Consider the following 20,812-nt stretch of genomic DNA (forward strand, 5'->3'; position numbering starts at 1 on the left):
CAGGTGAATATTGCACTCAGTAATTTGGTCAAAAACATTCCAACAACCTTCTTTTTAATAGAAAATGTTGAGGAGGAAAGTAGGGGTGGAAATTCAGCTTGATGAAGATTTCTGCTCAAAAGAGAGAAAAATAACAGGGAAATTCATATATTCTTTATTTTCACCATCAGAAATAAAAAGTATTTTGGAACAAAAATTAGTTTAGAAGGGGTTTTCTAACAGGACAGTAAACCCAGTCCTTTTCTTGGTTTTTTTTTTTTTAGGTTTTTTCCAAAATCTAAGGAGAAATAACAATTTCCCAACAATCGCAGTCTCCATGTGGCACAGCTATTTCTAGCTGAGGTATCAACCACCCATGTACTGTTAGCTAGGCCTGACTCTCATCTTGACTCTCCTGGGTCAAGCTATAAATTGAGTCTTTGTCACTCCTACTTCATGTACTATCAGAACGAGACTGACAGGACCACCTTCCAGGAATGAGCCAGGTAGAATTTAGGTATATTGCACACAAACTCAGGTTAGATCTGCAGGGGTTGTGAGGCTTTATCTCAGGAAGTCTGATGAGGATTTTTCCATCTCTAGAAATACAGAGAGGGCAAGGGAAGAATACCTTGTAGTTTCCTTGAGTACTGCTTTATCATTTGAACCATTCCTAAAGATTTCAGGAAAAAAAATCATTCTCAATCAGCATTAAAAAAAAGGCAGTAAAACCTTCTGTACAGGCACAGCAGCATACTGTGGCCAAATTCCACGGACTTTGTGAATGACAGGGCAAATCAAAGCCTCCTCCTTCAGAGGAGAAGCAAACCACAATCCATGGCCAGTGGCAGTAATTGAAGCCCCATTTCTAAAAGAGTTGGCGGGGGATGAAACCCAGCGCGGATGGCCCCCGCAATACCCTCGGTGCTGCTGGGGGTGGGGGGTTTAACTTCACTGGCACAGGAGTTTCCTTTGTTGACGGGAGCTGGGTCTCCTCTAGGGGACTGGGCTGATCCAGCTGTACTGGCAAAGCCTTTGTACTGTGGAGCAGCTCAAGTGCAGACCTGCAGTGGGTGCCTGCCTGAACCTTTGCTGGCACGTCGATAAGGCCGGGGCTGAGCAAAGTTAAACGACCCTGTGCTGGAGAAGTGCCACACGTAGGAACCAGCAAGCATCTGTGTTACTGATCCAGTGCATCTCTTGAAGTGCCTCTGGACCGTACTTCTTTTCTAGCAAGGAATGTCTTTTTTGAGGAGTTGCGTGTGCTGGAAGAGCCACAGCCACCCCTGCAGCTGTGCTTGCAGTCCATCAGCACAACCACGGTTTCACGAGTACCACAGTCTTGCCCAGTTGGAGTGGCATCTCTCTAGATGCCTATAAAGACTGGAGGAACTAAGCAAAGACAAGACTTCCTCAGATGCTCAGCTTTAGTGTCCAGCAGCTGGGATCTGTGGGCTGCCAGCCAACCCACGTGTGACGACTGTTCCCCTAACGCCTGAGAAGTTCTGTGAAGAACACATTTTACAGGGTGATTCTGAAGGCTGCCAAGGCAGAACGGATAGTGGCCTGAAGTTTGAGCCTCTCTCCAAGGGAGGGACAATTCTAGGTTGATTTTCCTGGAAGCAGGCTATGCCCTGGGCTTCTGGGCCATCACCCGACCCAGACTGGGAAGAGGCTCATTGTCATGGAGAACCGCCCATCCCAGGCTTGGCCTTGGCATTTAGAGAGGAGTGGCTGCTCTTAGGGTGGGACAGCAGGCTAATTGCCTTTGTCTTTCACCTCTTTCAATCGGGAATCTCAGTAAATCCCTAAACCCATGACAAAAGCCCTGCTACTTTTAAGTGCCTTTCATTAAACTCAATCCTCTTGCCCTCCCTCTCCCAAGATTTGCTAAAAAAAGGTCTCTTTTAATGACAAAAGGAAACCTAAAAGGCTGCCATTAGCTCATTCACTTGGCTCCTCTCTGCAAACTAGGTGTCTATTTGCTGAAATCTACTCTTGTGTCCCTTGGGCAGGGCCTTTACCCTGAGCACAGCAGGGGTGGTTCCTCAGCAGGAGGGATCGCAGATCCTGGTTCCAGCTAAGGGTGTACTTTCCCTGAAAGGAGAAGGATTTAGTGCTAATGGCTGGACAGGTGCACTGGCGACAATTAGACTTGACAAAACCTTCCTGGAGATCACCACCATCCCTCAGGAGCAGAACTGGATCACTGTAATGGTTGAATCCTTCCCTGACTCTGCCCTGGCAGGATCTGGCTATGCCACCACCAACCGATATGGCACAAGGTCCGTTGAGCCATGGGATATTTGCTGAGAACATTCTGCCAGGTGCAAGCCACACAATAACACAAATTTTCCCCTGATTCAGGATCCTCAGGAGCAAATGTGTATGGATAATGCCTGAAGAAAGATATAGATGATTGAAATGGCAGAGGGTAAGTGCTGAAACACGTCTGGATGGAAGAACATGAGCTGGACACACATGAGTGTCTCAATTGGGCTTGTGCTTGCTAAGGTCTGACAGCAGGCTGGCAGGGTGAGGAAGGGATGCAATGGTTACCCAGATACTCAAGTATGCAGTTCCTAGCTTACTTAAGAACTGGCTCTAAACCTTTTGGAGTTGTAGGGAATCCTTCCACTGCTTTTAGAACAAGCTCAGCAGTCCAAAATCCAAACAAAGCTATTCCACACTTAGTGGGATTGAACTCAAGCAGAACAAGATTGACCACCTTGTCTTTTTCCTAGTGATAATCTACTCTTTCCCTTCTATTATCACTACCACTTCATCACCTGAGACAAAATTAAAATTGGGAGGAATTACCCCTAAAGCCAGGAAGATGGTATCTATACTGGGAAGGTGTGATGGAGGGGGATGGATGAGGCAGGAGTTACCGTCCACCCACTGGTCTCAGCGATTGCACAAGTGGTGGTTTGTTAGTGCCGGTCCCAAGCACATGGAAGTCATCTGATGTTTCGTCATGGCTTCATTATATTTTGGATCAGGCCAGCGGTTTATCTTGCATCACTGTTATGCAGGTAGCCAGTGAAGAGGAGCTGCCAACTATTTGGTTTACTGAATAGCCTGCAGGGATGGCCTTACATCACGGCAGAGGCTCCTATGTTAAATAGCTGCAATTTCATGCTTAACTTCATTATTGATGCTACATTCCTCATGAAGACACTTATATTTATGCTCTAACCACACACAGCCCCCAACAAATAGCTTATGCAAACGGCAAGAATTAGGGGTTGATTGTTTAGCATAATGGCTACTTGAGGATGGATTCTCCTTTCCCAGTAGCAGGAAATCGGGACGGATTCTCTGAAGCACTGCCTGGCCCGCTAGCTAGCTGGTCCCACCTTCTCACTGCAAACAGTGTAAGCAGGTGCAATCCTATTAGAAAAACTGAATTGCAAAACGGATGGAGCCAGCAGCCAAACTCGGACCTCACACCTCCTGCTAGGTGGCATCACACTGGAACTGGCTCCGCTGCTTTTACTTTTGTAAGCTTCTATTTTTTTTCATTAAACCAGGCTGAAAAAGGGCCGTTGCAATTCAGAACGTTGAAAAAAAGAAATAAAAAAACCTAAAGTGCCTACTCTGCACAGTGAGACTTCAAGAGGCAGCAAAACAGCTCAGATGTGTCTCTTTTGGGCCCAGAGCAGGTAATTTTCTGCTTTACTGTGCAAATGAAATTGTTCATAAATCTTTGCACTTTTTATCCCAAACGGGGTGAAAGAAAAACCTGTTTCCCACAGAGTTTTAAAATACCTCAAACATACTGAGGAACAACCAGGCCAATTATCTAATAATTGTTAACATTTTATTCCCAACAGCTGTTCAGCCTGAAAAGTTTCATTAATGCACTAACAAACAAAAACAAAAAGAACAACAAATTCGAAACAAATAAAACGGAAAAAAACCGGGGGGAAACAAAGTAAAATAAATTTTAACAAAGTTTAAAACACATTATAAATAAGTACAGTTCCAGAGCATAATTTACAAATATAAAACCATGTAGAAACATATGTACAGAAGAGTTACATTACGTACAAATATGTATAAAAATACCCCAGTGTTTATTCTTGTGCTAAAGCTGCATGGCTAGAGTTATCTTTGGTACTAAGCTCAGAGAAAAGGATTGTTTTACATAACATGACCGCACTGTACAATATGCCATGCACAGGAAGACCCTCCATGGGTTTGAGGAGGTTTTGAGTGGGTGTTTACCCAGAGTATTTCCCTGTGCATTGTATATTGAAGGATCAGGGCAGAAGCAAGGGCTTACAGAGGCAATTGCTGGCAGAAGAGTTTTTTAATACATTGTACAAGGCACTTCATAAGAAATCTCTTCATTTTCTTTTTTCTGTTCTCTTCTAGGACTCGCTGGATGTCTACACTTGTCTCTTGTCGATACTGCTTTACAGTTATAGTTTTTAAACTTCTTGTTCTACATTCAGGATTAAAAACCTTTGACAACATTAATTCAGTTCACGACTGCAGAATTTGAATGGCAAACCACCTAGACCACCTAACATTTTCCAGGGTGGGGAAAAGACTTTGCATCTGCCTTCTGCTGGTGTTTAAGGGGTGTTCTTATTTCAAAAGCGGAGAAGATCTGCCTTCCTGGAAGAACTCCTGGGAAGTGTCCACATTGAAATGCTGTTTGCAATAAGCGTATGGTCCTCCATGCTGCCAGGTACACCTGCAACTCCCATTCACTTGGCAGCAGACTGCCCCAGCATCCTACACCTCAGTTCCATCCCTCGTGTAGATGAGGCTGTTTACCGTGAAGTTGTAGTAGTGGTTGTACTGGGCTCCCTGGCTGCTGCTGCTGGGATGGAAGGAGCTGTAGTAGGCAGGAGAAGGTCCTGCAACCCGCTGCAGCTGGTCTGGTGAAGGCACCTCCTGAGAAGAGCTGCTGGAAGCGGTGAAAGTGCCACTGCTCAGCTGTCCAGCAGAGAAGTTCCTGTGATGCAGGTCACTGCTGAGACCCCCTGTCAGCCGGCTGCCTCCACTGCTCAGGGAGCTCATGCCGCTGAAGAAGGTGCTGAGGCAGCTGGGGGTGGATGAAATGATACCGGAAGGAGAGGAGCTTTTTGGATGGTCCCTGGCAGAAGATGAGGGGTCCAGCTCCGGGGGTGGGCTGTTTCCACATGGTTTGCCTGTGGCTGGGATGGGCCGCTCTTCCTCAGCCTTCAGGCCCCCCAGGGAGGAGGCCGTGGATGCGGTAGCAGGGCCGTTGGGCTCAGAGCGCCGCTTGCGCTTGCGACGGAAGTTCCCATTGTCAAACATCTTCTCACAGTTGGGGTCTAAGGTCCAGTAGTTTCCCTTCCCTGGTGGAACACAGGAGACACGAGAGAGAAAGTAAGCTTCCGTGACAGTGAGCCACACTGCTGACAGATAAGCAGCATCATGTCCAACAGGCACACACCCCACATCTCTCCTACACCTGTTCCTCCTCCCTATTGTCCATCCAGTACATGGATCCAAAACCTGGCTCCAGGACATCACCACCTCCATCCCTCCAACGCCCGAGTAGGCCTTAAGACCACATGAAGGAGGAACCTCTCCATCACAGAGCATAAACCTAAGGAGAGAATCTGCACCTCTACCTCAGACCTTGCTAAAGAAAACGTGGAGTTCCCATTGCTCTGCCTTACAGAAGTTCAGGCACTTGCTGTCATCTCAGCAATGACTAACAAGGCAGTGCCTCTGCCATGGCTCTTCTCAGAAAAGCTGATGGAAAACCGGGCAGGCACTCGGGCACAGAGAGGGGGCAGCAGGCCAGCAGCACTGAGCTGTGGAGGTCGCAAACAAACTGCCCCATGCACAAGATTTGGTGTGAGGGGCAGTGGTGTCATCAGCTGTCTCCACACGCCTACTGCTCACGGTCGGGACGGGCGCAGTGACCCCAACAAGGTCCCGTGCGGGTCCAGTCCGGCACGCCCCCGACCCGCCGGGCCGGACCAGCGCTGTCCGGGCGCGCCTCCGCCCACTCCCGGGCACCGGCTGTGCCCCGGGGCCGCGCCGGACAGCGGCGGGCAGGGAGGGAGCCGTGAATCACGGCCGAAGGAGCCGGACCTTGCACAACCGGCGCTCCCGGGCTGCTCGGGGAGACGGCGAGGGCTGGGGCCAGCCGGCTCCCCGCCTACACCTCCCGCGGGGCAGCGAAGGGCCGGGCTGGGGCGAAGGGGGACGGTCACCTCACCCGTCTGAAGGGACACGGAAGCCTGGTCTCCTTTTTGCCGGCTCCGAGGGGATGGGGCAGCGCAGTGTCATCACAGCGCCGAGCCCCAGGGGACAAGGCAGCGCGCTCTCTTCAAAGTGCCCAACTAGAGGGGACGGAGGAGCGCGATCTGCTCACAGAGCCAGTCCCGAGGGGACGAGAGAGCCAGGTCTCCTTGCAATGCCCGGCTTGAGGAGACAGAGGAGTCTGTCTTCTCTCACCGCCGACCCGAGGACGCGAGGGAATCCGGTCTTCTCTCAGCGCCTGGCCTCGACGGCGCAGGGGAGCGCCATGTCCCCACAGTGCCCGACTACGGGAACAAGGGACCCGCCGGTCACGGGGACCCCTGCCGCCCCTCTCTTCACGGCGGTGCCGGCAGTCTGCACGCCCTGCCCCCGCTACTCCCACCAGCCCTCCCGTCCGGTGCGGGACCTCACCGGGGTCGTCCTCGTCGCGGGGCACCTTTCGGAAGCAGTCGTTGAGGGAGAGGTTGTGGCGGATGCTGTTCTGCCACCCGGCCTTGCTGCGCTTGTAGAAGGGGAAGTTCTCGGCCACGTACTGGTAGATGTGACTGAGGGTGAGCTTCCTCTCGGGCGCGCTCTGGATGGCCATGGCGATCAGCGCAGAGTACGAGTAGGGGGGCCGCACCAGCTTCAGCAACTCCTCCTGGCTGGCCAGGCTCAGCCAGCTCAGCTCCGCGCCGCCCGTCGACGGCGACCCGGGTGCCGGAGGCGAGCCTACCAGCTGCCCGCCCCGGGAGCAGCCGTACGAGGCGGGCGGCAGGAAGGGCGCGGCGGCGGCGGCGGCGGCGCCGGGCGGACCCTGCAGGTAGGGTGCAGGGCTGTTCATGCCCCACAGGTACCCAGCATTGGCGGGCGCCCCGTAGTCCCCCAGCGCGTACCCGCCCGGCCGCTGCCCCGACGAGGCGGCGGCGGCGGCAGCGGCGGCCGCGGCCGCGGCGGCGGCAGCAGCGGCGCCGGGAGGGTGCAAGCTGGGCTGGGGGTAGACGCTGAAGTTCTCGCTGCAGTACACCGCCATGTCGGGGGCTTCCTGGGCGCTGCGGGGCTGCGGGGGCGCGGGAGCGGCCGCCGGCGCCGAGGCTCTGGGCTGCGCCTGCTGCAACTCACCGGCGCTCATAATCCCTGGCCATGCAGGGCGGCCGGCGCTCCCCCTCGCTCCCGTCCTTCTCCCGGCTACACCCCGTGCCCCCCGGCCCCGGACCAAAAACTCCTGGGGGGCTACGGCGTGGCGCCCTTATAGGCGCAGCCGTGCGCCCGGACTCCCCGCCCGCGGCCGGGGACGGGGCTGGGCAGGCGGGCGGCGGCGCGCAGGGAGCAGCCAGTAGCGCTGCTCGGCGATGGGGAGGGAGGCGCAGGGGGGCAAGGCCGGGCCCCGAGAGCGGCGATGGGGGAGGGACCGGCGGGGGAGCTGCGGGAGGCGCCAGAGATTTGGCTCCCGGCAGCGCGGGGGCAGCATCCCCGAGCCGGACCCACCCCCTGGGCTGTGCCCGTCCCCACCACCCCCACTCTTAAGTCCTAGGGGTCTCTCCGCTCTGCTCGGCCTCCCCCGTTCCGGCCGCCCCCTCCCCGGGGCTCTCCGCGCTGCCCCGGCGCTAAGGGATGCGATCCCCCTTTCCCATGGATGAGATCGTCCCCGATACCTTCCGTCTCGACACTGAGGTCGGACAGGGATGAGCATCGCTGAGGTTCCCACGACGGGAACGCGAAGGGTGAAATTCCCTTAAACTCAGTTCCTGAGGTGTAACTTTGCCGCGCGTCTCACAGCAGCAGCCGGGGCTGAGATAGCAGTTCATTAGCTTTGGAAAATGAATTGCTTTGAATAAGGAATTGCCCGAAATTAAACAAACAGCATCGACGTGTTCGCTCGCGCCGCGGGCGGAACGGGCTGATGGGCAAAGGCCGAGATTTAGTGAATAAAGGTTGATTTTCGCCCTAGTGCTCCAGGGCAGCCTGAGGTAAAGCGCATCCCTTTGCAGAGAAGAAGCTCTCGGTGTTCACAACAATCGCGACACACGGCACCTTTACGGGGACCAGCTCTAGCAAATCCTCTGGTCCGAGGCAAAGCACACGTGTAGCAACAAAACCACTCAATATGCGGGAAGATTTAGAATGCCTTTGTCAGTCGCTTACCAGATAAATAAAATTTACATCTCATCCCCGGGTCTTAAATGGGATTGTTACTCAGTTTTCTGCTGGTAAAAATGCCTAAAAGTGCCCTTTCCAGGTACATATGCAAGGCGATCTCTGCAAGCACCGGACGTCAGGATTTGGGAAATAGAGGAGCGTTTGGGAAAAGTCTTTGCGTTTTGTATCTTTGATAAAATAGTTATAAACGCACTTGTAAAGCAGTGAAGCTGAATCGGGGCAGCTTTCCGGGGCTGCCTTCAATTCCAGCTTTTCATCCCTTTTGTGATCTAAGCAGAGATATAATAACTAAAGGATTTCCAACTTTCTATTTCGTTTTAAAACAAGTGAACAAATATTTTAAATAATCACTTAAAAGCGATTAATCACAGATAATCACTTAAAAGTGACTGAGTTAAAGAATTGCCATTTGGGGTTTTCTCCCTTAATCACAATGGGAGGTGTTTGGCGTTTTTTGCTGTTTTGATTTTTGTGTGTGATTTAATTTTTTATTAGTTCTGTTGTTGTTTTTTGGAGGTTTTTGTTTTGTGGATTTGTTTTGTTTTGTTTCACTTTTTCTGTTGTTATTTTGTTTCTGTCACTGTTGCGTTTGCTGATTTTATTTTGCATCCTTTCGGGAAAGAGCTTCCCGTGTGTATTTGGATAGCCAGAACAGCAGGAGAAAAGTTTACATTACGTTTTGCAAGGTGCCTTTCCCCTTCTCAGCTTCCTTGCCTTTAAGATTTATAACAGCTCCGCATCTCCTTAGAGCAGGGTCGCACTGGAAAATGCTGGCTTGAAGTCTGACCGGACAACAGGCATCTAAACCAAGCAGTTTATGGGGAAATCACAGCTCGAAAGGACATTTAAAGGACAAGAAAGAGGTAGATTTTTTTTAAAGCAACTTCCTTCTGTCTTTGAAGAGCTAAGCCGAAAATACTGTTCTCTAAAATGACTATAGATCTGTGTGTCCGTTTGGTCAAAACCCCCACATCGTTGCAGGAGGAAGAGGAGCAGTCAGTGGTATCGCCGTATCGCTGGAAAATGAGGTTTTTGCTCCAGGGATTTGATGTTTGGGGGCAAGGACAGAGCCATCTAGAGGAATAGTCCAGCTATGGCGACACAGGGAAGATAGTTTCCCTCACAGGCATAGTATGCTGCCTTCGAGTTTTCCTGAGCTGATTTCTCTGCTTCCAACAAAGGAAATGGGTGAGAAAATAATGCTGACTTAGCTCTAATAAAAATGCGTGTCCTCAGACAACTCCAGCTTCCTTTACCAAATAATTAGGAATGTGAAACAAAAATAGCTTTAGAGAGGTTATTACATAGCTGGGATGGCACAGATATGCAAACCAACACTTAATTTAAAGAGGGGAGAGAATAAAGCTTTGATGGTGTGATGGCTGTAAAAACATTTAATTTTCTTAATGCAGTTATCCTTCAAGTAGTGTGCAGTGTTGCCTTGAAACATTGTCAGCTCTCAGTACAGACCTGTTGCTGTTCCTTTCTGCCAAGGCACGAGGAGAGCATGAAGAGATCCAGCACTCTGCCTCTTTGCTTTCTAAATGCTGCTTTTTTCCCAGAGAGCTCTGGGAGGCGTTTGCCTTGCAGAAACACACCGGGTAGCTGGCAAAAGACGCTGAAACACAAAACTGAAATCAGTTTCAAGGTAAGAGTCTGAGGCTGGGAGCAGATTTGAGGCTGTGTTTTGGCAAAGCTGTGAAATGACCCTGTTATTACTGAGTGCCTGGGACATTCCTTAGCCTTGGCACCGAGTGTGGGGCAGTGAGGTCTGCTGGGTAGAGGAGCCTGTGGCACCTTGGAGTTGGGCTTAGCCATATCACCGGCCAGCTGCATTTAAGTGCAAACCTCTCCAGTCAGCAGCCTTGGAAAGTGTTTCAAGACTTTCAAGGAAAAATGCTGCAGGAGAGCAAGGTCCTCTCCATCCTTGCCTTGTGCTTGCCACACTGTTCCCTTTGGTGTTGCCTTTGTCCTTGTTGAGCATGTGTCAAGTGCTTTTACCTCTGCTAGGAAGACACTGTCTTTGCCTCTAAGGCCCAAGTCCTCTGAACATGTAGGTACAGGCTTAACTTTCCTGTTGGGAATCTCAGGTGTGTTCAGCTGAACACAGAAACCTGAAAATGCTTCAGACCTGAAGTTGCAGTGCAAGACAGTGTTGCAGTGGGAACCGATACCTGCACCCACCTGGGCCTCTCTCTGTTTCCCAAGGATGTTAAGGTCTTGGCACAAGGTATATATTGGAGGATCAGGACATATTAACACATATTGGCACTACTGGGAGGGCAGAGAAACCAGGATCCCTTCAGTGGCTCCAAATTGCTGCAGTGAAGCAGGTTTGTTTTGTTTTGTTTTGGCTACATTTGCAATATAAGTCAGGCTAGCAAGAAGGTGGTAACTCTATGGCCTACATACAACCTGCACATGAAGTATTCTGTTATATATTTCTCCAAAGTGGTCAATGAAATTGAAACCAAGTTCTTCATCTTCAGGGACAAGTTGGAGAAATTCTTTTCTCTTGCAGTGGTCTGGTACTGTGGCTCCTCCCTCAAGAACAGTAAGGAGTTGACTAAGAGCAGCTCAAATTAAATTTAAGATCTAGTATCACTCCCTTTCTTGCAGGCAAGCATATTGCTTCCTATACCGAGTACTTTACACCTATTAATATACTATAAGAATTAATATACTATAAGAACGTCTCTTTTTTATCAACATCTAATTTGTCCTGCAAATGGCTAACATAATATCTGATGGTGTGCAATAGATGTTTCACTGCCATGAATTTGAGAAGGTTGTTCTGTGTATGTATATACAGGTTGAAGTAATTTTTATCCCTTACCTAAGGAGAATAATGTATATTTCTTCCTTCCTGTATCTAGTCATCTATTGGACTGAAGTTCTGGTGATTAAATTTTGCCAACTTACCTTATGATAAGATCAGAGGTTTTCAAATCTTTCTTGATTTTTCAGACCCTACAACATTTCCTGGGGAGGTGTCCTCATTCCATGATATTCAGGGTACCAACAACAGGCTTGATTTGGTTTTGTTTCAAATTTGTGGTCTCCATAAAACACTGCAGGCTGCAGACTGGGGGTTACCATTTTGGAGTAGCACATATTTTCCCAGTATGTTTATGTGCTGCTGAGTGTGATGGAGCCTGTGGACCCAGCCACAAAGCAAGGACTAAATCACAGTTCATCTCAAGCCATAGTTACTCCAGCTCTTTACTCTGTGGGGAGCAAACACCATTGCTGAAAGAAACTGCTCTGTCTCCACTCCTGGCTGGTCTTTATGGCTGCTGTGCTCACACAAGTGTTTCTGTAGCTGTGGATGGGACCACTAATCCAGTTTGACAGGAACACCCTCTTCCCAATCCTATTTTCAATTTTTTCCCCCTTTTTTACCCTCTCAGGTTAGTTTTAGGCCTGTCTAGCCCTTTCCTGAGTGAGAGCTTGTTAGTGACTGATTAGCTGAAGTTTTGATAAAAGGTTCATTGTATGTAACCTCTGTAAATTACCCGGAGCTGTGCTCCTAATAAAAGTGGGATTAAATAGACACCTTGGGTGTGAGACAGTTGCAAGTGGGAATTTCAGAGTTTTGAGGGACAGAGGGATGTGGCCAGGCTTCAGTAACTGCGTATCAGAAGTGATTTTCCCAAAGCAGGGAAAAAAAGCCTGATTTTCGTGGTTTTTGGGAAAAAGGAATTGGTGGGAGACAGAAGGAAATCAGCTGTTTGCAAGTGGATTAAGCACATGCTCCAGGGCTTTGGAAACACATTTGCAGAAGGCCTCAATACCCTGCATTCCTCCATCCTCTCCTCTGGCTTAAATCTCATAAAAAGTATTTTAAAATCCCTCCTCTGATCTCATGAATTTAATCCTTCCTTGTTTTATTTTTGCAGCAATAAAAAAGTCTGCCCGACAATGAGATGTGTCTGACTTGGTACTATCAAATGGTGTCTTTTCTGTGAGGAGTATTAAGCAAGGAGCTTGTTCTCTCCTGCTTAAAACAAGAAGTTGACCTGGGCTGAAATAAATCACCTTCTTGCTTTTTAACATGGTTTTGATGTGTAAGGAGATATTTGAAATGGAACTTGGTGCTCTGGTCTGGTTGTCTTATAGTGATCACTGTTATAGAAGAAGGTAAAGACCAGTATCTCTTGCTCTTAATTCATTGGAATAAGCCACGTGTGCCCTGGAATGAGTAATGGAAACATAAAAACATGAATTTATGGTCAGCTAAGGAAAAAATAATCGAAGCCATTAGTAGATAAAGGCAGTAACTGTCATCACCACAATCACAAGGAAATGGACAAGGACTAAATTAGTATTTCTTTTCCATGTTTGTCTGGGGGAGACAAATCAGATAGTGTATTAGTAGCAGGTACTGGTGGAAGAGCATTTTGGGCTCTGTTAATAACTAGGAATTATGTTAAATAGCAACCACATAAATGAAATATTTTATGATCAGCCAGTCCCAGTAATTCGCAGCCAAGAGTTTCAGAACTCTTTAGACCAGTATCGTGTGGGCCATTAACTCTGGCTTTCCATTTTGGGACACTGGAAAGGTTTTAGAGGACTAAGAAAGCTGATATTAGCTCATTATTTAAAATGATCTGGCAAATGTTCTAGTCACAGGAACTGGAACTAGTTTATCACTATGTGGGTATAACCAAAACTGGGTATTCTACACCCTTTGTGTAATTTCTCATGGACTGTTAACAATGGACCATTTCCAGCAGCTGCCCAGGGCACACCTGACCCCTCAGGCTACAAGCTGGGTGTTAAAGAACCCTGTGAGACAGAGGAGTGTTTCTGTCTTCACACCAATGACTCAGGTGGGATAAATCCCCTCGGGGAGGTATCAACACCTTCACACCCAGCTTGAGGGGGCATCTACTAATGGGCCATCAATGATTCAAAAAATAGCCCATGACTCACAGAGTTAAATCACCCACTGTGAAACTCCCTGCCCTGGGGAAGGTACCGGGCATTCCCACCTGAATTTGAGCCTATATAATCTTGGGGTTTGGGGACTTCTGGTACCACTCATTGAATCCAGAGAAGGACCAGAACTTCAACAGGACTACAACTGCCACTCTTCAACAGGACTGTGACCATCATCCTCACAGGTTCCTTTTCGTTATACTTTGCACTCAGGGGGCCACGTGGTGCTCAGCACAGGAGCTAAGGAACACCATTCTGTTCACATTCCAGGGTGCTGGGTTATACTTCTGGGGTTTTGTGGGTTAAAACGAGTTTTTCTCTGTATCATTGTATTTATTGTAATCTTTTTTAGTAAATTGTAACTCTGACTTGTAACCTCTCTTGTGTTGGGTTCATTTCTCCCTCTGCCTTACATTTAAACCAGCACAGCAAATGATTGGGTGATGCTAGGACTGTCAGGCTGTCATTGTTAAAGGCAAGAAATATTGGGCACATCACTTGATTAATTAATTCTTAGAGGAAGGCAATGAAATCGATGCCAATGAGTGTATGGACACAGAAAATAGACCTTGTCAAATTAATTTGCTGTTCTCCAGGAAGAGGGAGCAACTCTTGATGTAACTGATTTTTGAAACTACTTGATTAGTACCATCTTGGAGGTGGATTTTTACAAAATGGTATGAAAACCCCATGGTGCTAGTTAAGTGGATCTAACTGGTTAAACAGAGATCTCAGAATGTCACTGTGAAAAATGAATCCTTGAGTCTCTTTTCAGGACAATTTTGTGGAAATTGGTTTATTATTCTGTTTCTGTCATTGATTTAGCAGGGCAATAAAGAATCATTGTCTACTGAATGTGCAGGAGTCTGAAACTGGGGCTATGGAGTGTTGAATAATGATGAAGACGGTTCACTGACACAGAGCTATCTCTGCATGGGAATAGGGAACAAATGGGGAGGGTGTCTTTTGATATAGAGAAGAAAAGGAGACATTTAGAAAAAAAAATCTGAGATTGAAGAGATGATGGAATCTTATCTCAGAAATTAATAGTTTCTTAAGTGGTTCTTGTAAGCAATCAGCTGTTCCTTGTGATTTTTTGGTGAATGAGGCATAGGAATAGGAAATTATAGTAATTTTATATTCATGCTGTATGAAATTATGATGATATCTATAAAATCATGAGTAGTGGGGATGAAGTTACCTATTATCCAGTCAAATACAAGAGCTATGGGATATCAAAACTGGTAGGAACCATGTTCCAGAGCAGATACCATTGCACACAACATGCAGCTATGCCTTGAAGCTTCTCAAGGAACTCTCTTTAATTACTTACAGGAAAGGAATATTATGGGGGACTTGTTTGCAGTCTATGAATATCTAAGCAAGAGTTGATGCATGAGGATGAAGGACAAAGTCAGAATAGGAACCAGTAGCCAAAACTGAAGCAGGACAGACAGAAGGGGCTCAGTTCAGCTGCTCACACAATGATAGTTCTCCACAGTTCTTGCCAATATTACTACATTCCTACCAGCAGTTCTGCCTTGAACAATGGACTTAAACTCCTGCTCCAGACTCAAGGTCTCTTCAGTTACTTTGCCATCTTTGCACTGTGTTTAATTTTACCCAGTACAGACAATTTCAGTGATATTTCCATCCTAGTTTATTGCCTGGTGGGTGATTTTGGAAATCTAGATACTGCTGTGATGCCTAAATTAGAATCATCTTGTCTTGGAAGTGTGGCTTTTATGAGAAGGGCTGAGCACCTTGTTATCCTCTAAACTAAAACCCCACTCGTGGGAAGTGCTCAAAAGATGCATAGTAACAGGTGCTGAGATCAACAGGGCTTTGTCTGCTGTAAAGACTACTGCAAAGAGACATTTTGAGGTCTGCTCACTCTTCTTGGCCATGTAGATGCTATCTGATATCTGTAGCTCGGTAGGTGGCTGATGAAGGGAAGTGCTTCAACAAAAGGATTGCTGGTAATGGAAGCTTTAGTCAGCAGAAACAGGAATCTGAGATCACTCTGGGTAAAATCTCATTGCTAATGAGTGTCTTGGTTTGAGGGGAAAAACCCAAAATGTTTACCCACAAGCGGGGGAGGGGGCCTTCTCCACAATAATCACGCCACTCTTTATCAAATTTGAGAAAAGGAACTTTAATACAAGAAGGATAACTGTCCCTAACTGATCTATCTATCTATCTATCTATCTATCTATCTATCTATCTATCTATCTATCTATCTATCTATGTAGGTATAGGTATAACTATAAACAGACCAGAGCAAACCGCTTCCCCAACACCACAGAGAAAAAAAACAAAACAACAATCCCCACAACAAGAAGTTTCCTTCGGGAGAAGAGTTATACTTATGGCAGTATCAGTGTCACAGCCTGGCTGGCAGCAGGGTGAGTTCCCAGATGAACTCTGCGTCTCTTGTCCTAAATGAAGAAAGGAGGCTGAACGTGGGGAACTGCCGCGTGTCCTGGAAGGCAGCTGCAAACTTCTCTCTCCCGGGTCACTGCCCCAGCCGGGGCGGGCAGGCCGTGACGGTGCAGGCGGCGGTGCAGAGACCGGGACCCCAGATGCAGGAACCAGGAGAAACAGCCGTGGAGAGGAGAAAACGTAGCAGCTCAGCAAGAAGCCACAGCAGTAGCCAGCAGCAGGAGCAGGAGAAAAAAAAAACAACCAGCTTCCCTCCTCGGCAGCACACACACCGCTCCTGCGTTCCGCCGAGCTAAGAATGGAAAAAAACGTCCCCCAAAACAAAAGAGACAACCTGCCCCCACCTAAGCGATCAGCAGGTAACTACTTCTTTTTGTTAACTGCTGGCATGGGAAGTTCGTGGCAGGGGAGAGAATTTACACAATAATCCCAAACTACAACAATGAGCCAGTTAGAGATGTACCAGCATAATACTGTATGCGTTTGAAAATGAGGTGGACAGACAAGGGTGCGATGCCATATGGAAAAACCTTGGTTTAAGGCAGTGATGCAAAACGCAAGAGAGGCATCAGCAGAAATATAAAGAAAATCCTGATAAATTGAAGGTTTGCCATCTTACTGAAATCAGTCGTTCCAATTAGGGCTGTGGAACAGGTTTCCTAATGCTTATAGATGTATGGGCTCCTGTAACAGATGCCGTGGAAGAATTTCTTTGATTTCTTTGAAGAGTCAAGACATGCCTAAGCCATTCCTTGGGAGTGAACCATTCATGTGCCCAGTGACTGATGTTTGTGACTGACCGGCACATGTCAAACACTGGCAAAGACAATACTAACCAAGAGCAGATAAGGGCATGTGCCTGCAGGCTTTCCTGAGGCTCTACAGACTCTACATAAGCAAAAAGAAGGGCAAGTGCAAACTAAACAGGTAAGGGAGCTGAAATGCTCTGATTGGCATTTTAAAAGACCAAAATTAGCAAGTATAGGAAGAGCAAGCCCTGGATTTCTCCTGGAGCAATGGTCTTCCACAGTCATAATCTCCTCACCTGTCTCAATAATATTTATTTAACACTGCTTGGTGAGAAAGAAAGCAGACCACTGAGCCTGGGTGTTGGAAGACATGCTCCACCTGCCCAGTGCTAAGCAGAATGCATAGGTGAAAAGACATACCCTGAACAGGCATACAGAGAGCAAAAGTGAAAATAGCAAGGGCAGTCAAGGAGAATGGATTTAAAAACAAGGCAGCATTAAAACATTCTTGTGGAAGTCCAAATCAAGATGATCTTTTATATTAGACATCAAGAAAGAACTAGTGTATCTTCCACAACATTACTATTGAGAGCTCTCTGCTTTGAGGGGAGGATGGGCTGAAGGATGGGTGAAATATTACCAGAGTTTTTACAGATGACTGATCAAGAGATTAAGAGATTCTCAGTGTTTGAGAGACTATAATGCTTGAGAAGCAGGTTGACAAGAAGAATCTTGATAGCAGAGGTGCAAAGAAGGCTAAGAGAATGGGAATTTTTCAGCCTGGAGAAAAGAAGGCTCTCAGGGGACCTTACTGTGGCCTTTCAATACCTAAGGGAGCCCCCAAGAGAGGTGGAGAGGGACTTTTGACAAGGGTGTGTAGTGACAGAACAAGGGGGAATGACTTTAAACTGTAAGAGGACAGTTTTAAATTGGATATCAGGAAGAAATTCTTTACTGTAAGTGTGATAATGCACAGACACAGGTTGCCCAGAGAAGCTGTGGGTGCCCCATCCCTTGAAGTGTTCGAGTCCAGGTTGGATGGGGCTTTGAACAACCTGGGCTAGTGAAAGGTGGCCCTGCCCTTGGCAGGGGTGTTGGAACTGGATGAGCTTTAAGGTTGTTTCCAACCCAACCCATTCCATAATTCTGTGAAATTTCAGGAGACTGAAGAAATCTGAGGGGCTGAGAATGGATCAGTGGGCCTGTAGCATGGATCACTAACACAACCAGGAAACTGTTATCAGGAAAGAAAATATCCCTTAGACAGGCAAAAGTGTTCCTAGAAAGTGAATTCCCACAAGGGATTTTCCAAATCCTGTGTGTTTCCTAATACCCAAGAAAATTCCTCACTGTGTTCCTTGCTGGAGGATTCAGAAGGTAGATTCAATTTCCACAAAGCAAGATGGACAGTACAGCAAAACCAGTGCAAGAGGCTGGTCACTGTCAAGTTCAGAGATATCAAGAAGCACTTCAGTGCTTTGGTTGCACAATTTCAAGAAGTTATTTGAGCCAGTATGTTGCAATAGGTGTGTGGAGTGTCCTAGGGCTATATGATATGTGTAAGAAGCTCCTGAAAAACATTATGAAGAGGTGAGATCAGCAGTCCTGGTCAAGAACAAGCTGAACAACTGGTTCAACACAATGACTGGTAGCAGACAGGGTGACTTGATAATTCACAGTAACTTCTGGAGCTGCCTGTAGAAAGAGAAGGATGGAGTTACAGTCCCCAAAGACTTTGGGCAAAAACTTGAGGATGATCACATCTTCAGTGGTGGTGCCTGTCCATCAGATGTGCCAAATCAAGGTGCTGTGTCCCACAATGAATTATGCAGATTGAACATTAGTGTGAGCCAATCAAAGACCAGGAGGAAAGGGAGAAAGGACAAGAACTACACAGACAGGTAGCAGCTGGGTGGACAGGACAGACAGCCCTATTTATCTGAGAAATTTTACCACACAGGTCAGCAGAAGATCCCTCACAGAGATCTGAAATAGGATGCAGCTGGCATACGTAGGCATAGATCAACAGCCATGAAAAGACACAGACAAATGATGGAAGCAAAAATCAGGCTACTCAGTACTCCCTGTCCTTTCTTTGTATGCAAAGAAATGAATGGCTGGGAAGGCAAAACAAAAAAAGACAGCTGATCTTTGCAATGAAATGGCACAGATAGAGAGAACATGTCAGAACTGGGACTGTCAGCAGAAGGGTGTGCAAAAAGCACAGCCATCCCTGTGAGGAAGCTCTGACTGCTGGATGGATGGATAATCGCTTTCAAGGTACTCTGTTCTTTACTCTGGTAAAGGGAAGATGGTTATGATCCAGATGTTAGGAGACATGAGTTTATTGCTTTTCTTTTTTTTTTTTTTTTGGTTGTTGTTTTATATTTTTCTCAACAGAGATGTGGACCCTTATGTACTGCACTGATACCTGTAAGCAGCTACTTAATGTTTCCTCATAGACACTTTAAGTCTGCAGTCTGTGGATCAAAGGGCCAGAGGACATAAGGAAAGGAACCTGTACTTGCTGAACAGAGTGGGGCACTTGAGAATGGCTTGTAACTGTCCTCTATGGTCATTAGTCTGTGGGACAGAAAATAAAGGGCTAACCTCTCTGGAAATAGAGGTGGCAAAGGCAAGGGAACTGGGAAGGAGAAGGGGCAAAGGGCAGATTTATGCTTGCAGTAGTACCAGTTCATTCTTGAGCAGTGAAGCTGCTTTGAGTTTCCAACCATGGGACCTGTGTCACCAGATCACTCTAATGGGCCAGGAAGACAGAACCCTGACAGACAGCAACCAGCACCAAAAATGCAGAAGAAGAGGCAAAATCCAGCTCAAATTTTCACACTCTCCCCTTGATCTGGCTCTTTACAGGTCAGGAGATTTCTGAGGAGTGGTGAATTCACATTGCATAGTCCCAAAGTTTTGGATGGAATCCCTAAAAAGAAAAAAATGTTCAGGATGGAGAGAACCAAATGATTTAATCTGGGTTGTAGGAAGGGTGAGTGAGATAGAGGTGATTGAGCAGCATCAAAGGGTGACAATCAATTTGAATTTCCCCAGAAGTGATGTTGATGCCTGTGTTGCTTCTCCTTCTGCCTTTTCTTTAATTAAATACCAAATGTTCCATTAGTAGTTGGAATAACATGCTGTTCTTGGGGAAAAGAAAACCCAAGTAATCCCTTTATCTGCTAAAATAGATGATTTCTAGTAGATTAAACAATGGCCTTTCAGCTACCAGAGCATAGTTCAGGCCATAATTGAAGTCCTCTCCTTGGCCTCTCCTCGGTCCCTCACAGCCAGTAGTCCGTGGAGCCCCATCATCAGAGATAACCTCAGTGACTCTTGTCTGCAGTGAGTGTTTCTCCAGATGAGGAGATTAGTCAGAGATAAAGCATATTACCTGAAAATAATAAGTGATTATGGTCCCGGACTGTCTCTCCACATTCATTTCATGCTGGTTAACCCTTGCAAAACTGGCTGCTGGTTGGGTCTAGGTCTTTAAAGAGGAGGGAGGGTGAGGCAATGTTTCCAATGGCTGAGTGAGAAAGTAGAAAATCTGCCTTTTGTTGTCCATTTCGTTGTCTGAGTGGGGATTTCTGGGAAAGGCAGGAGGTACTCAGCTCCTGGCATTGCTGCAGCCCACAGTCCATGGGGGAACTGGAGCTGTGCCTTGTGGTATTCTTGTGGGGTGCCACCACCCCCTGCCTACTTGTGCTGGTCAGCTTAAATCTATGAGGTCTTAAAACTCCCTTGCAAGTCATATTCCATTTACCTGATAGCAGCATAGGAAAACACCGGGTGCCCAGTACACACGCACTGGCTGCATCTCCACTGCTGCATTGAACAGAACCATGTCATGGGCCCAGCCAATGACCTGCAGCAGTCCATGCTGTTAAATTTTTAGCATGGACCAGGCATGTTTTGGGATTCAGAGTACTCTCCCATCTGCAGGCATGGCTCAGAGGATATAAACTTCTCAGTGGGCAGTTTCCATGGGACCAGTCTGTTATTAGCAGTGCTGGTTGGGCTGTGTGGATGTGAGCTCAGGGCCAAAGAAGGGTCCGTGGTATTTTTCCAGCATGGATGTAGCTATTCTAACTTGACAACACAAAACTATTTATAGCTTCTGCATTCATTCAGAGAAATAGAAAAACCTTGCAAGGCTTTTACAGCAAATTTTCAACAAGTCCAGGAGGAAAAAATTATCATATTGTGGTCTTCTAGAGATTTAATGTGGTTGCCTAGGAGAGAATAAATTTGAAAGAAAGCTGAAGAAATGCCTTGAAATCTGCTTATGGGGC

At 47.2% G+C, this 20,812-nt stretch overlaps 1 protein-coding gene across 1 annotated transcript; it reads right to left on the reverse strand.

The window, feature by feature from the left end:
* Window positions 1-4,055: 4,055 nt before the first annotated feature.
* Window positions 4,056-7,345, reverse strand: FOXI3 (forkhead box I3). The gene is made up of 2 exons (XM_071555267.1): window positions 6,646-7,345; window positions 4,056-5,315 (listed from the first exon to the last, which is right to left on the reverse strand). Exons 1-2 carry the CDS (start codon window positions 7,343-7,345, stop codon window positions 4,726-4,728), a joined length of 1,290 nt encoding a protein of 429 aa, XP_071411368.1. The 3' UTR covers window positions 4,056-4,725.
* Window positions 7,346-20,812: the final 13,467 nt, after the last annotated feature.

Source organism: Pithys albifrons, chromosome 5 (genome assembly GCF_047495875.1).
Source record: "Pithys albifrons albifrons isolate INPA30051 chromosome 5, PitAlb_v1, whole genome shotgun sequence".
In the NCBI taxonomy this organism is placed as follows: domain Eukaryota; kingdom Metazoa; phylum Chordata; class Aves; order Passeriformes; family Thamnophilidae; genus Pithys; species Pithys albifrons.

What these genes read in the sequence shown, in the direction of transcription:
- FOXI3 (XM_071555267.1), bottom strand. Translation starts at nt 7,345, where the DNA reads ATGAGCGCCGGTGAGTTGCAGCAGGCGCAGCCCAGAGCCTCGGCGCCG. An exon ending in CCGCGACGAGGACGACCCCG is followed by an intron (nt 5,316 to 6,645) that starts GTGAGGTCCCGC and finishes GTGTTCCACCAG; the next exon opens with GGAAGGGAAACTACTGGACC.